The sequence below is a fragment of the Lotus japonicus genome, chromosome 3, assembly GCF_012489685.1.
Source record: "Lotus japonicus ecotype B-129 chromosome 3, LjGifu_v1.2".
Taxonomy (NCBI): Eukaryota; Viridiplantae; Streptophyta; class Magnoliopsida; order Fabales; family Fabaceae; genus Lotus; species Lotus japonicus.
The window spans coordinates 88463762-88481095 of NC_080043.1; the positions used below are offsets into that span (position 1 = coordinate 88463762).

General features: G+C 34.0%; 2 protein-coding genes across 3 annotated transcripts; both read left to right on the forward strand.

Moving 5' to 3' along the window:
* Positions 1 to 3546: 3546 nt before the first annotated feature.
* LOC130747058 (cellulose synthase-like protein H1) lies at positions 3547 to 11813 on the forward strand. 2 transcript variants are annotated; one of them, XM_057599877.1, is made up of 10 exons: positions 3547 to 3841; positions 4542 to 4875; positions 5153 to 5272; positions 6380 to 6496; positions 6786 to 6998; positions 7581 to 7689; positions 9316 to 9503; positions 9740 to 9959; positions 10029 to 10090; positions 11134 to 11813. In XM_057599877.1, exons 1-10 carry the CDS (start codon positions 3585 to 3587, stop codon positions 11692 to 11694), a joined length of 2181 nt encoding a protein of 726 aa, XP_057455860.1. In that variant the 5' UTR covers positions 3547 to 3584; the 3' UTR covers positions 11695 to 11813. The 2 variants fall into 2 exon arrangements, with proteins under 2 accessions (XP_057455860.1, XP_057455859.1); XM_057599876.1 differs by having other exon boundaries at positions 9740 to 10090; positions 11134 to 11784.
* Positions 11814 to 15800: 3987 nt separating this feature from the next.
* On the forward strand, positions 15801 to 16436 carry LOC130744962 (uncharacterized). The gene has a single exon (XM_057597118.1). It carries the CDS (start codon positions 15801 to 15803, stop codon positions 16434 to 16436), a length of 636 nt encoding a protein of 211 aa, XP_057453101.1.
* The last annotated feature ends 898 nt before the right edge of the window (positions 16437 to 17334 follow it).

Genomic DNA, 17334 nt, shown 5'->3' on the forward strand with positions numbered 1-17334 from the left:
GCCACAGAAAGATAACACCAGTGGCCGATCCTCCAACCCCCCGAAAAAGATTACAGATTTTTTAGACAGTGAATGAGGTTGACAATCCATTCATAAAGCAGGGAAAAATTAAAGCCATGAAGCTTAACAGAAAGCCAATTCCAAGATCTGATCTGAATAAAAGTGGTTGCATATAATTATATAAACCTTCATAATAATTGAGCATACATAGTAACATCAAAGAAGCTTCTAGGCTTAAATGTGACAATCACTAGATACAATACTCATGCACTAAACAAGTTTATTTACACTATTTTTAACATTATATAAAAATTATTAAAAAAATTAATTATAAATTAAAATAAATAATAATTTTGTTGAAACATTTTAATAAATAGTAATTAGAGTTCTATTTATGTAAATAGTTAAGACTAAGAGTACTCAAATTTAACTAATAAGTCATTGCTTTTTGGAGGCCTGGAGGGGAGTAAACTAAGCTCATGTGGGTAAGGACCAAATTCCTTTTGTGGAAATTAATTTTAAACCTTTTAAATCCAGTAATAAGTTTTTAATATCATCAAATAAGTTATAGTAACATTTTTTTATATGTATAATAAATTAAAAATTTAATAGTGTAAAATATTATTTAGAAAATTTTAATTTATTCAACTTTGGTCATAATTATTTTCCTCTATTATACCGCCTCAAGTCATTTTTATTTCAAAATATTATTTAGTCATTATTTTCCTCTTCGTTTTCCTAGGAGCTCTACTCAGATGTGTGGGTTTGTTCAGGAAAGTCAGGGTTGTTCTGCATGGCCTTTTGGCCAAAGCCCTGTGCTCAGGCTCTCTTCTCTCGATGCTTTTCCGATTTCTGTTTGGTTGCCCAGAATTCGGGAGGTTGCAGAACCCTTGGCAATGGAGGATGCCCAAGACCCGCGGTCGTCCTAAGAAAGCTGATGGAGGTCCTTGCGCTGCTGGACACATGGGGGAAGGTTCTGCCACCAATCAAGGCCTCACACCGGTGTCTCCCCGCCCTCGTGGGCGGCCAAGATAGGTGCAGAATTCGGGTGTAGAGCTGGAGCTTGGGAGTGTTTCTTCCTCAGGCGTTGAAGTGGAGGTTCTGGACCCCCCCCCCCCCGCCCCCCCGAGCAGTCAGATGGTGCTCTTTGAGTCCCCTGGCCCTCCGGGGGTTATGACGAGGGCGAGGGCGGCTTTGACTATAGGCAAACGGTTGGGGATGACCTATGACTGTTCTGATGAGTTTGCCCTTCAAGGCATAGCAGATAACATTAGGTCACGTATAGGGATGGCAACGGGAAGGATCGGGCACGGGTTTTACAATTACCAAACCCAAACCCAAATCCTAGAACCCAAACCCAAACCCAAACACAAACCTTATGGGCGATAAAATGAAATCCATGCCCAAATCCATTGGGTTTCGGACCCGAAACCCAAACCCAAACTCATTAGTTACGTAGCAACTCAATCCAGAACTTACTTTCATATAAAAAAAAGTGAAATTCATAGAAAGAAAAAAAAAAACAAATACTATTCATCATCCTCATCCATCACTAAAGTGAGACAACAATAGTTTAGAGTTTACTTTCTCAAACATACAAAAGTACAATTAATCATCAAACACTAAGAACAAAGTTTATAAATATATATATGTATGAGGGTTTTTTTGTAATTTTATGTTTCGGGTATCTTTGGGTTCGGGTTTGGGCGGGTATGGGCACGGATTTAACTAATACCAAACCCAAACCCATAAATGGCTACAGTAATGGGCAAAACCCAAACCCAAACCCAAATCCAGTCAACTCGGATTTTGCCCGTCAAATCGGATCGGGATCGGGCGGGTACCCATGGGTTTGGGCAAAATTGTCATCCCTAGTCACGTAGGTTGGTGCATAGCTGATGGTTTGGTTGGTTTTGGCTAATTGCTGGAAATTTGTCTATAGATTTTTTGGGTTTGGTTGGCTTTGGCTATTTGTTGGAAATTTGTCTCTTAAGTTTTTTGGTTTGTCGTTGGGGGGTTTGCGTTTTTTCTTCGAGGGGTTGTCTTTATCTGATTGCGGGTTAGCTTTTTTGTTGCACTGACCTTATTTTCCCTTTGTACTCCTCTTTACTTAACTCGTCAAGTATTTGATATATATATATATATATATATATATATATATATATATATATATATATATATATATATATCTTTTTGCTTTCAAAAAAAATACATTTAAATAATTTTTTGCAAATAATAAACATATGTTCTAATTTATTTTAAATAACTTGTAGCGATATTTTAATTTTTTGTAAATGATTTATTAATAAATAGTATATTATTTTTAATTATTTGATTCTTCATATTTTTTTATAAAAATATTATTTAGTTTTTTTTATATTTTTTCCCCAATTTATGATCGATAATTAATATTCTAACTATTTTTAATTAATACATAATAAATTATTTTTGACGTACTTAATCAATTATTTATTTTATAATAAACTAAAAGTTTTGAATTAATTTACACAATTGATAACCTAAAATAGCTATCATTAATCACTTATTTATTTTGTAGATAATTAATTTTTTAGTTATTTGTGTGAGAATTTTTATAATTAATATATAAATAATAATATTATTTAAAAAAAAACCAAATATATGTATAGATATGAAGTAAAGTGAATTTAATGTGTGTGTTTGTATTAGATATGCTTAAATTTAATAATTTTTTATATTCCAATTATAATAATTAATACACTTTTTATATATAAATAATATTTATTTATTAATTAATATTCTTAAAAATTCTTCAACTTATGATTAATAAGGATAGCTCAAGTGGTAAGAGTTAGAGACATATGAATTGGGGAGGGAGAGGTACATGGATCAATCCTTAAATTATGTAATTTATCTCTTCAATGCAACAAAAAAAGTTAATATAATATTAATTTTAATTTTAATATATAAGAAATTGAAAAGTTTCACAATTAGTTATAATATAAGTTCAAAATATTATTACATACTACTAATTAATATTTCATTTGATGTAAAGATCAGGTCAAGTCAATTTAAGATATTATTATTATCTTCATTAATTTTATTATTTAATTTTTTTGTCATGTTGTGATTAATAATTAAAATTAAAACAATATTAATATTTAACTTTAAATATGAGAAATTAAAATTTGTTTCAATTAGTAACTAATATAATGAATAATATTAAAGGTTATTAATGACTAATTAATATTGATATTAATTAATTTGAGTCAATTTTACTTTTACTTATTATTACCATTAATATTTAATAAAAATTCTCATGATTAACAAAATTTAAATAGGGACAGTTTTTATTTTTAAACATAAAAATTGAAAATAATTAAAATTATTAATTAGTATAGTAATAAATAACATTAAAAATTATAAATAACTAATTAATATTTTTATCAATTTATTGATCAAGTGAAGCTTACTGGTTGATAGGACAATACAAAAATGTGGGGCAGCCAATGAAGCAACTCATTTTTTGGTTATAAATAAGGCATAATCAAATCATTATACACTCGTAGCTTTTCCTTTTATCCTCCTGTAATTATCTCAATTCAATGGCCAACCCGAACTCTCTCCCCCTTTATGAAAAACATTGGTACAAGCACACTCATAAAAGGGTTCTTGATAGTTTGCTTTTAATCCTTCTATTGTTGTTGCTAGGTTACCGACTTATCTCTGTGAACTACTACTCTTTCCCTTGGTTTGCTGCCTTCGCATGCGAATCATGGTTCACCATCTCTTGGATTGTCACTGTCTCCATTCAATGGAATCCTGCAAAAGTCCAAACTTACCCAGATCGCCTATTGCAAAGGTATCTTACTATTGACTCCCTTCACTCAAGAGTAGTTATTAGTTATTTGGTCCTGAGATGTGAACCTCGGGTTTTAGGGACATTCAATTAACATAGAGTTTGTATTGATTTTTAATCTCCATGAAACTTTACTTTAAAAAAATGTGATTTTGGGGACATCTAATGCATTCGTGTATGCTTTTGTACTCGTAATTTGTATGAGTCTCAAAGACGGTTACAATCGTGTTTTATGTTGTTTTTCTGAACTTTTAAATTTAAGAGAGTTAAAAACTGTTACAAACTCGTGTGCTGACGAGTTGGGGCCCAGAGTTAAACTTGTTGGTGTATTAACTTAGGCATTAATAATTTCCATATATTTCTCCATTGATTTCTCTCATTTGATTTAATTGAATTTATTTAAATTTTAAATTTTGATTTAATTACCTTTTTTTTAACTCATTGATTACAAATTGTAAATATATACTTGTAATACTAATTGTTACTCGATGAATGCAAGGGAAAAAGAACAATTTCATTTTCTTTACAACCACTGATTTTGAGTGGAAAATATTATTCTCAATGTTTGGATGAAAATGGAAAATTTCTGCTTTACCTCGGCGGATTTTTGGGGGAGGTTGTTTAATTTGTTTGATAAATTTGTGATAGAACTTCTTTAAAGTGTTTGGTTGCTCATTATTGTTGCATGTGATTTAATTGGCAGGGTGGAACATGAAGAACTTCCACCAGTGGACATGTTTGTGACAACAGCAGATGCTGACCTTGAACCACCAATTCTGACAGTGAACACTGTGTTGTCTCTGTTGGCACTTGATTATCCAGCTCAGAAGCTAGCTTGTTATGTTTCTGATGATGGGTGTTCCCCTCTCACCTTCTATGCTCTTCAGGAAGCCTCCAAATTTGCAAAACTTTGGGTACCTTTCTGCAAGAAGTACAACGTGCAAGTCAGAGCTCCATTCAGATACTTCTGTGATGAGAGCACAACCACAATCCAAAACTCAACATCAGAATTCAGACAAGATTGGTCACATATGAAGGTACGTAAATAAATTGAGTTCCATAAATTTGTGATAAGATTTAGAGATAGGCATTAATTTTGAACATGTGTGGACCCAGATTAAAATCCTCTAATATCACGTTGAAATTGTCTATATATCTATATATAAATTTAAAATTTGAGTTGACCGATTTAATCGAGCGATTTAGATTGCGTGACTGTGTCACTGATCGACTTGACTAAATCCATTTCCATGAACTACAAAGGTTTGGCAAGTGTCTTACCATCAAGTTTTGTCTCGTTGTGTATGTTGGCAGGATTTGTATGACAGCCTCAGTCGCAGAATAGAAGATGCGGCCCGGAGAACAATTCCATGCAAGGAAGAATTTGAGGTTTTCTTAAACACTGAGAGGAAAAATCATCCAACCATAATTAAGGTAACTCATATTCATCTCACGTATAAAGAATTATATTGAAAATATTGCTCCGTGTTGTTAGAGAGTTTATTGCCCTTCAATTTATTATTTAGACCATAAAAGAGTGAATAAAAAAAGAGTTTAATGATTGTGCACTGTCAGTGTAAAACATTTTTACACAGACGTCTAATAACTGAATATCACGTATTCAAATGCATTTAATATCCTATTTATTTTAATTAAATTAAAAGCTTATTATATGACTTGACAACCTATCATTGGATGTCTGTATAAAAATGTTTACCCTGACGCGGTGCATTACCATTAAATTCATAAAAAGTTTAAAATTTTATAAAATAAATTGCGAAAGTAAAATATACGGAGCATCTTCATTTTAAATTGAAACTAAAGAAATTATAACCATATATTAATTGTAAGAAATTGATTATTTTCATCTTTCATCAATGAAAACGCCTAGAATAAATTTGACTTTCTCTTTCAGAAGTCATGTGCATTTCTTGTGACATGTATTATGAATAAATCAAATCAGTACTAATATATTTTTATCCAATTATTCAAATAATTAATATTTTTACTTTCTTTAATTTTAATTCTTTGGCTATAAAAAAATTTCTTTAATTTTAATAATTAATATTATTTCTTAATCATTATTAAATATAATAGAATATATCTCTAAATTATTATATTCAAATACTTATTTCTTTAGTTCCTTACTTTTTGGTTTGTTGTAGGATTATTGTATGTTGTATAGCTGTATGGATGTTTTTTCCTTGGGGACTGCTTTTTGATGTTACTAACCACCCTTGTTTGTTTTGTCTCATTTTTAGCTTTGTTATCAAAACCGTGATTAATATAGTCTTCTGATTTCTAAAAAAAATACTTATTTACCAATTAAAATATTGGTAATCAGTATTACACATACTAATAGAATTCTTCACTTTAAGAATTCTAATAGATATATAGTAGAACTTATTGGATGGCTGTAAAACTTATTTACAATTTTAGTTAATATTAAGACAACTCTAATTAAACTTGGTTATAACTTATAAGGATTACAAAGAAAACATATATGACAAAATATTATTCACATTATGAACAAATTGTAAGGTTATATGGGAGAACACTGGAAGCATTGATGATGGAGTGCCCCATTTGATCTACATATCTAGAGAGAAGAGGCCAAAACAGCCACACCATTTCAAAGCAGGTGCAATGAATGTGTTGGTAAGTGTTGATTCTTTAATTGCTTGGCACTTTTCAAATGTGTTAACGAAATTGATTAGTCATTAGTTAACTAGTTGCTAGAATCACATGTTCTATAAAACTTAGTACATGATTAAATTTAGGTTATTGTAAAAACTTTACTTGGCACATTTAATTTGTGAATTTTCTCATTAATTTCTTTCATTTCTGCCTTATTTTCCAGCATCGACTGCAAGCAAATTTTATAAATCATCTTTGAAAGTGTTTTTGCTTCTTTAGTTTTGTATTCATTATTCTTAATGTTATTCAGACAAGAGTCTCCGGGTTGATTACAAATGCTCCTTTTATGCTGAACGTCGACTGTGACATGTATGTAAACAATCCAAAGATTGTTCTGCATGCACTGTGCATTTTGCTTGATCCTAAGGGAGATAAAGAAGTTGCATTTGCTCAATTTCCCCAACAATTCTATGGTACACTGAAAGACGATCCTTTTGGAAATCAGATGGTGATTTTATTTAAGGTAAATATATTAAATATGGATATAATCAGTATGCAGAATGTATTTTATGAAAATGATGTTATTATATGAGAACATATGAATAAATTATGACCGTTTAATTTAATCATGAACAATCATTATTACAACAATTTAATAGTCAGTAATAATCATGTAACCACTTTAAAAGGTTAAAAAGTCAGATTTCGTAATGCTTTAATATTGATTATTCATTATTATATGTAACGACCGTGATTTATTTTTATGTTCTCATATAAAAACATAATTATCATAAGATACATACTCTAATCAGTATATAACTATATATCGATTGTGTAAACAATTTGCATGTACACATCCAGATACATTTCCTCGTCTACTGATCTTTTAGTAATTTTTATTTTATTTAATAATAATTTGAAGTTAATTAGATAGATGTCTAGGTAAATTTCAATGTATAGTTATTAAACTTATGAAATATATCTTCTAAATAAAACACTCTTTTCACATTAATAATTAATACTAAATTTATTGGTTATTAGGTAATTTTTAAAGTAATTAATTCATTACTTTCAAAAAATAAAAACTCGTTTTGCAAATGTGCAGTATTTGGGGGCTGGAATCGCAGGACTCCAAGGGCCTTTCTACGGGGGAACAAATTGCTTCCATAGAAGAAAGGTTATTTATGGATTTTCTCCAAATTACGTAGAAAAAGGTACTTATTTATTAACATATATAATTTTTTGATGAGAAAATAGTTAATGTATTGTCAGTGTAAACATTTTTTACTCACAGATTTAATTAATTTCAGTTACATTGAAATTTATTTTATTATAATTAAAACTAAAAAATATAACCATTAAATCTTTGAGAAAAAGTTTGATGCACCGACGGTGTAAAGTTTTTTAACACCGTCAACCAATCAGATTTCAAGGATATGCCACGTCAATTAATGAAATTAAATGAAAAGAGAGATTTTCTCACATCCTTGAAATCTGATTGGTTGACGGTGTAAAAAAACTTTACACCGTCGGTGCATTAAAATTAAACTCTAAATCTTTTGTGACATATAATGTTATTTAATATCAGTATAAAACATCTATATTGCATATCCATTAATTAATTTCTTACTATAAAGTTTTATGTACAATGTATTGGTAATTTAATTTTCAATCAAAATATAAAATTAAAAGTTGAATTAATATATATAGATATATATATATATAAATATATATATAACTTTTTTAAAATATTGTTGGAAATTGCTGCTTTGTTAGTAGGGGTGGGAATAGGCTGGGCCTAGGTAGGCTTTGCTTAAATAGGCCTAGCCTATTTAAAAATCTTAAGGCCTGAGCCTGGCCTATGGCCTATCAAAGGCTTTTTTTCGAGCCTGGCCTGAACCTTCCGAAAGCCTGGCTTGGCCTGGTAGCCTGTTTAAAGGCCCGTTTCACAACAACAGTTTTACGTTTGTTAACAAATTTATCTGTAAAAAGCTATCAAACTTATAAGCTAACGGGTTAAATTATACTAAAATAATCTTTCAACGATCAGACTTATAATATTATTAGCTAATAAGTAGTGAAGAAACTAAACGAGATTATGTTGGTTTCTTAGAGTTGGAGAGGCAATTTAAAATCACACTTCATTTTTAAAAAGACTTATAACTTTGACTCGTTATATAAGTCAATTTGCTTAAATATATAAAAATCTCAATAAGTATATAATATCAAGATATTATAATAAATTTCTAATATATAGACATCATCAAGGGTAAAATATATTTATACTTATCATATTTACAATTTACCAAAAAAATACTAATCATATTTACTTAAATAGGCTAGTCTGTAAGGCTTACAAGGCTTGTTGAATGGCCTGAGCCTGACCTTTTTAACTAAATAGGCTTTTCAAAAAGCCTAAGCCTTGCCTATTTACCATTTTGGTCTGGCCTGGCCTGGGCCTGTGGTAGGCTAGGCCATAGGCCCCTACGAACGGCCTGGCCTATTCCCACCCCTATTTGTTACGAAGGAGGCAAGACGAAAATGCAAGAATGCACATTGCGGTGATTTGGCGACAAAACTTTTTTCTCTTTCATGGGCTATTGTATTCTGTCTAAGTCATGTGATTGGTTAGGGGGAGTTTTCATGGAATTCTTATCGTACCAAATTAGCTATGCTCAAAATTTTTAAATCATTCAAGGCAATGACTATTAATCTATAAATTGTTTAAGAGGCCTCTTAAGCCCTTATGAACAGAGAACAAATTTAATGATCATTTATAAATATATTAATTTATTATTTATTAATAAAAGACCTCTTATACTATGTGCATAATGTTACAGGAAACAACATACTAGAAGAGGAGTTAAAATACAAATTTGGAACTTCAAAGGAGTTTATAAAATCAGTTGTTCATGCTTTGAAAGGGTGGATATATTCACCACATGATATTAACATTTCAAAGACTATTGAGATAGCAAGTCAAGTTGCTGGTCATGGATATGAATACGGCACTAGCTGGGGTGACCAGGTAAAAAAAAGGCAAAGCATTTGCGTGGGTAAAAAATTTATGGTCCCAATTGGTATTTTATTTTATGTACTTTCGATTAAAGCGTGTTGTGGCAGTTAAAATCTGGCTATTTAAATGTATGACTGTCTCATGCATATATATTGTATCTTTTTTTAGTTGACATGTCAAAATTTAATTGGTTTGATATTTTTCATCTATGAATCAACAATATTAATGTGGTTTTACGGAAATTTCAGATAGGATGGATATATGGATCAATAAATGAGGACGTATTAACTGGGCTTACAATTCATGAAAAAGGTTGGAGATCAGAAAATTGCGCTCCAAGCCCAGTTGGCTTCATAGGCTGTGCTCCGGTTGGTGGCCCAAGTTCAATGGCCCAACAAAAGAGATGGGCCACAGGATTGCTTGAGATTTTCTTTACCAAACATTGTCCAATTTTTGGGATCCTTTTTGGTAAGCTCTATTTTAGGCAATGTTTGGCATATATGTGGATAATCAATTGGGGCTTGTGGCCTGTTGCAGAAGTAAGTTATGCTGGTCTCCTTGCCTATTGTGTCATTACCAACTCCAGTTTTCTACCTCAGGTAAGCATTAGCTAGACAGCAATAACAAAAACACCACACACAACTACTAATTTTAGTTAATTTTTTTATGGTGATTTTACCAATTTTCCTTGAAGTGAATATTTACAATATTAATATCCTTTTAATAATCGGTAGTTGATTTAAGTGGTTCATTTTCGATTCCTTTTAATAGTGAGATAAGTGTAGTTTTTTAAATTAAAATGTATCGATATAATGAAATTAACTTCAACAGAGACCAATGCAATTTTTTCTTAGAGCACCAGGGCCATAAATTCATGAGCTGCTTTATTCAATATGAATCAGAACATGTGAGAAGGTGATGAAAACTTTTGTTTCATATATACACATATATATATAGAGAGAGAGAAATACATACATTGAACTGGTCATGAGCGATCGAGCCACTCTTTGGCGAGTCCACTATCGGAAAAGCAACACCACCATTTGCTGAGTGACTCACCATCTGGCGAGCGACTTCTTTGGCGAGCCATTAGTTGTGACCTCCTTGTCCTGCAGCGACCTCTTTCTTATGTCCCTCCTTGTGTTTGCATATTCATTTCCTCTTTGGCGATTCATGTATTATTGATAGTTTTAGGCGACTCGACCTGTTTTTTTTGGTAGGTTATGTTTGCATGAACCATTTTACACTAAGACCCATATTCATAGATCCTTGTATAAAACAATGGATGACTTTTATATATGAGGTTCACTTGAATACTAAATGGCAGCTAGGTCTTAAGAGCTCTAACCTCCGGTAGAGTTTTGTCTTGGCCTCCATTATCGTTCATTCAACGTGAACATACACTAACTGTGCAAAGTTTTTTTTCAACATTGTCGGTCAATCAAATTTTTAAGATATGTTAAAATATATTATTTATTCAATTTAATTTGTTGACGTGACACATTTTTTAAATTTGATTAGTTGAAAGGGTAAAAAAATATTGTATGTACACAAAATTAAACCCTTAATTCTAGTGTCTTTGGTCATTTTTATATTTGTTTATATTTATTTTCAATGAATAATTATATTTTGTTTAATACAGGACTTGGGCATCTGTATCCATGTTGCAATTTTTGTAATTCACATGGTGTATACTCTGTATGAATGCTTGGAATCAGAGCTGTCAATTCGAGCTTGGTGGAACAATCAAAGGATGTCAAGAATAACACCAATGAATGCTGGTTTTTGTGGATTTCTGAGTGTCCTACTTAAGTTGTTGGGAATATCTGATACAATTTTTGAGATAACAAAGAAAGACAAGCCCTATTCAAATGATGTTAATGATGATAGGGATGCTGGTAGGTTTACCTTTGATGAGTCCCTAGTTTTTTTGCCGGGAACTACCATCTTGTTGCTGCAACTAACAGCAATGACTTTCAAGCTTTTGGGATTGCAACCATCATCAACACCAAGTCAAAGTGGGAAAAATGGATGTGGATTGGGAGAGTTGTTCTGTTGTGCATATTTGATAATATGCTTTTGGCCATTTCTGAGAGGGCTATTTGAGACAGGAAAGTATAGGATTCCCCGATCCACTGTATGCAAAGCAGCAACAATAACATTTATCTTTGTACACCTTTCTAGAAGGGCAACTAACTACTAGTGTGGTACTCTAGAAACAAGAAAAAAAACTAGATCATATCTGTAATACCCCTCCATTCCTATTTATATAAAACATTTTGAAGTTCATTTATGTAAGATCCCTACTAAATTTTTGAAACATTTACTATCATTTTCCATATATATTCTTGCTTTTATTGAAGTTTTATAATGCTAAAATGTTGATTGTCACTTATATTTAATTATCTTCAATGATACTCAATACAAACAACTAACATTTACCTATAAAAAATATAAATTAAGGGTAAAAACTAAAAAGAGAAGATTATATTAGCTTTTCTAAAATCAATACATTAATTAATAACATTACGTGTTTTCTCAATGAGCGTAATTGTTTCGATGAAGTTTTATAATTAGGTATGAAGAAAGTAATGTATTTTACTTTTTTTTTACAAATAATGTTCCAAATAATATGTTCTAATTTGTTGCTTTCATCTATTGTGAAGCGTCACTTTCTTTACCAATACCACTTTGAGATTGAAGAAAATTTCTAACATCTTTCTCCAAGATTGCATATCGAGCACTCTACTCTGATTATGTGTGTGTTTGGTTTTAAATCTGGAGAGGCCAAACGTGGATCCAGAAATCCAAAAGCAACTATTTCTTGCTTCTGCAAACGTGGATCCGGGCTAAACGTGGATCTGTAAAAGTTTTCCAAACACACACTTATAAGATTGACATAGAAAACAATTTTAGATAATAGTAGTATACGCTTTTGATCAACAGGTGAGATATTGCAATAAGCACGAAGAGTCATGACCTCTTTAGGATCTAACAACTCATGATTGTGGTGATTACTAAAAGTTTTAGCACCCAATTTTTCCTCAAATTCAATTGCTCCTTTAGTGATATACAATTTTGCACCACAACAGAATCTTGAAGACTTTCATCGTCTTTGACTTTCCCTTTTCGATAACTCTAATGTTTAATTAAACCAACATGATAACAAACAAATTCTCTATTGTGAGTGTCGAATGGATTCTTCTCAATTCAATTCTTATCCGATTGTAAATGTGATCACGTACCATTTTAGATCATTGTGTATAATTACGGGAAAACAAAAACAAAAACATATTCAAAGCAAGAAAGAATAATAGAATGTGAATGTTACTAGTCCACTCATCATTTTTTTTTTGCTTCATCAAAAAATTACTTACTACAAAAAATTAAGAAATAAACAATGGATCTCTCAAAATGAGAGACTCTAACTCATACGGCGGCGTCATAAGCACTCTAACACCAAGAGTGAAGAGTCTAGCCCCTGCTCGAGCTAAACAATCCGTCACGGAATTTAAGTCTCTAGAGATCCAACGAGCAATCACCTCCTAATCAAATCTATCTGTGTTCACCTCCTCTATAGCTGCCACAAGATCAAATATTGATCTAATAGTCCACTCATCATTGATCTAATATTGGATTTGTAACAGAATCCGGCTTTTTTTTCTGAATGGCGTGAAAGAAAATATTAATTGGAGAAAGGGGGTGAAAAAAAACAAAATTAGCTGTCTGGGGTAGTTTTCTTTTAGCATTCGAGAGATTCCATGCGAATCCTAATAGGACAAACAACTTTTCCAGAACTGAATGACATGATTGAAGCTTTGTCAGGTTGTACAGTAGGCATTCGCAAGGATTCTTGCGAATCCTAATAAGACAAGATGGAATATGGTGCTTTTTCAGTGTTGTGACATGGAATCTGCACGGAGAGACAAGGGATTCGTTTGCAGGCTCGCGAAACCTAATAAGACAAGATGGAATTTAGAGTTTCAGAAGTGCACGTGGGAGACAAGGGATTCGTTTGCAGGCTCGCGAATGCTTTGTCCACTGGCCTTCAAATGCTTTATTGCGAATGCATTAAAAATATAATTTTTTCCAAATCCCAGTTATAAAACCAAGCTCTCTGAATCAGATTTCTTCCCAGCACCATTTGCAAATTTTCTCCTAAACTTCCTACGTTTTAATAGCTCAAAAATCACCAAAGATGGATAAGGTCATTGCTCTTGTGTATTCTAGAGGTAGAGTTTTCAATGGCAATCAAGGTGTCATATTTGAAGGTCAAGCAAGGTCCATGCATCTCAAATGCAACATCACATTCGACCGCTTGAAGAGTAAAATCCATGAGAGGTTGAAGCTCCAAAGAAACCAAATAATTTCTAGAGTCATTTGCAGATTTATGACTAACTCAAATCCGATCCTTTTTTCACCTCTTGAGCTAGTTGATAATCAAGACGTGAGTGTCATGATGGATGGATTTCGTCAGCAGTCTTTCATGACAACGCTAGAGTTATACGTTGATATTGCTGAAGCTGGAAGTTCATCAATACCGGCCTCAACCAATCCGATAAGTGCGCAGCAGGCATTCGCTCATGAAGCCGGTGGTAGCCGTGGCGTTGAGGAGGTTGTTCATTTGGGTGATGACACAGTGAATTTGGATGATGATTATGACTACCATGACACTGATAATGTGGATGGTGAGGAGATTGTATCTTCAGATGATCATGATGAAGATGAAAGATTGGGTGAAAGAGGTGACTCGTCCGACTCGGACGAGGGTGGCTTTGACGGCAATCCCGGACCTCCTATTGGATTACCGACGCCGGTGAATGTTTCTCCCGAAACGCATGGTATGTATAGTCACTTTAACTCTTTAGGTGTTGTATTTATCAATATATCGTGTCTTGTATAAATCTTCTTTGTTACAGGCGTCCCAGCCCCATTTTGGAATGAGTCTCCACACTATTCATATATTAACTGGGAACACCCCGATGAAGAGACAGATTTCTATACTGGAGGGGATGATCAGACATCGTGGCAGCTAGGCGATGAATTATATATAAACCAGTGTTTTGAGACCAAGAAAGATGTCCAGATGGCCCTCAAGCATTATTGTTTTAAGCTAAATATAACTTATATTGTGGCTGAATCCAAACCCACATACTTTGTGGCAAGATGTCCGAATGGGTGCTCTTGGAAGTTGAGGGCCATGTGTTCTAAAAAAACTGGAATGTGGACGGTAACTAGGTGGGGCGGTCAGCATACATGCATCAATACGATAGCGTCGCAGGACCATAAGAAGATGACATCCGACTTTATCTGTTCATTCATTCTTGGTACAATATTTTCTCATGATTATTATTTTGTTACCCTTAAAAATACTTAGTAATTTATGACTTTCTTCTAATGCAGCAGATATGGTACGTACCCATCCTACTGTACCTGTTTCTCTTATTCAAGAGAGGATCACTGGTGTGCTCAAGTATAAAGTATCATACTTTAAAGCCTGGAAAGCGAAGCAGAGAGCGGTTGCACAGATCTTTGGTGACTGGGAAGAGTCATATGACTTGCTCCCTAGATGGCTGAATTATATGCTTCGGTTTTCCCCTGGGTCCTATTACGCAATATCCACAAGTGACATTATCGATTGTAATGGTAATGTAGTTGTTGGTTCAAAGACATTTAAACGTGTGTTTTGGACCTTCAAACAATGTTGTGATGCTTTCGAGTACTGCAAGCCTGTGATACAGATTGATGGGACATGGCTCTACGGCAAGTATAGTGGAACTTTACTCATCGCAACAACACAGGACGGGAACAACAATGTTTTGCCAATTGCATTTGCAATTGTCGAGGGGGAAAATCTGAGCTCCTGGTCATGGTTTTTACGCTTGATACGTATGAAGGTCACCCAAAAACAGGGTATATATTTGATATCTGACAGACACGCTGGCATCAAGGCGGCAGTACGCAATCCCGCTAACGGGTGGCAACCACCAAATGCTTATCATGTTTACTGCATCCGCCACATTGCCAGCAATTTTAATCGTACATTCAAGAATCAGAAGCACAAGCTTGACCTGATCAATATGGGTAAGCCACATGCGTATCTTCATTCATTCAAACTTGAATTGGTTAAATGTCAAGTTGATTGTATTTGTGTTAAAATGTGCAGGTTACGAGCCTTGTCCATATCTTTTTCAGAGACAACTCCGCCGGTTTCGAGGAATAAGTCAAGCTATCAGAGATTGGATTGACCGCATCGACAATCAGACATGGAGTCGAGCATGCGATGAGGGTGGGCGTCGATACGGCCATATGACAACAAACTTATCTGAGGCCGTTAACAAAGTGTTGAAGGGGGCAAGAAACATGCCTATAACTGCATTGGTGAAATGCACGTACGGGAGGATGGTGGATTACTTTGTTCAGAGAGGTCAGGCAGCAGCTCGTGAAAAGGCCGCTGGCCACATATTCTGTAAAAAGGTCATTGTAGCCACAGAAAAGAATGTTCTACTCGCAAGTGCTCATATCGTGCGCACGTACAGCATCGATAGGACAAGGTTTGAGGTGGAGGAAGGTTTTAACCAGCGAAGGCATCGCAATGGGTATGTATGGTCTCTGCGGTTGGACAATAGAACATGTGAATGTGGGCGCTTTCAAACATTCAAGTATCCATGTGACCACGCAATTGCTGCCTGTATGCATCAAAGTTTAGACTATTGGAGTTTGGTGGACCCTGTTTATACGCTTCAGAGCATATTGGACGCGTATCAAGGGCAGTGGTATCCAATTGGCAATGATCTGAACATGCCACCAAGGGAAGGGGATCGAATTGTTCCAGATCCGTCCACGGCTAGGGCGAAGGGTCGTCCTAGGTCAACTCGAATAAGAAATGAGATGGACTTGACGGAGCCTCAATCGAGTCGAAGATCTGTTACGCTACAGAGATAGATGTTGTTCTTGTGTGTGAGGGATGTACTTGTGTTTGAGGGTTGTTTTTATATTTGGGTTGCTTGTGTTTGTTGTGTGTTTGTTGAATTAAACTAATGTTTTTCCATCATATTCATTAATTAACAAAAAGCAGTACAATAGATCAATGATGAGTTCGATGGGATCCTGTTCCGCAATCAGGCCAAGGTGTGTCTCTCGCTACTCGATATGGCCTACCTTCCTGTTCTGCTTGGTTCTCATGTTGGCTACCTTGGCCATAAGAAAGTCCATGTTGGATGTTGGACTCATTGTCTCCTACTCCAGATGCTTGGTTCAAGTCAAACACAAAGCTAGCCTGTGCATTGCTGATCGCATCTGGGTTGGCAACATTCCAGAATGATGGTCGGGCCGCCAACGCTCCACCAATGCGGATATCAACACTTTGTCTTGTTTGAGAGAACCACATAGAGCGACCTCGTAAAATCCGGCCAATCGAACGTATTGTTCGATTTGTGGAGGGACACCATCCAAAGGAATGTGGGGTAATCTCAGCTTCAAGACTTTCTTACTTGTTTGGTTCCAAACATATCCCGACACATGTTTGTTTTGTTTCACCAACAACGTCGGATTTTTTGGACCGAGAGTTAGCACTGCTTCATCCGCCATTTACAAAACCTTCATGAAGTAATAACATGCAACCGAAAATTAGGCATCAAAGAAAGTTTGAGACTCAAAAACAAATGATAAACTATAATATTTGAAAGGTTAGAATGAGAGATAGAGTTAGAAATAATTACCAACAATATAGAGACTTTTACACTTGAGAGAGTTTGAGGGTAGGTAGAGCTTGAGAGGTATCAAACTTATCACTTGAGAGTTCAGAAATGAGGCTTGAAAGTTGAGAATTGAGAGAGTTGGA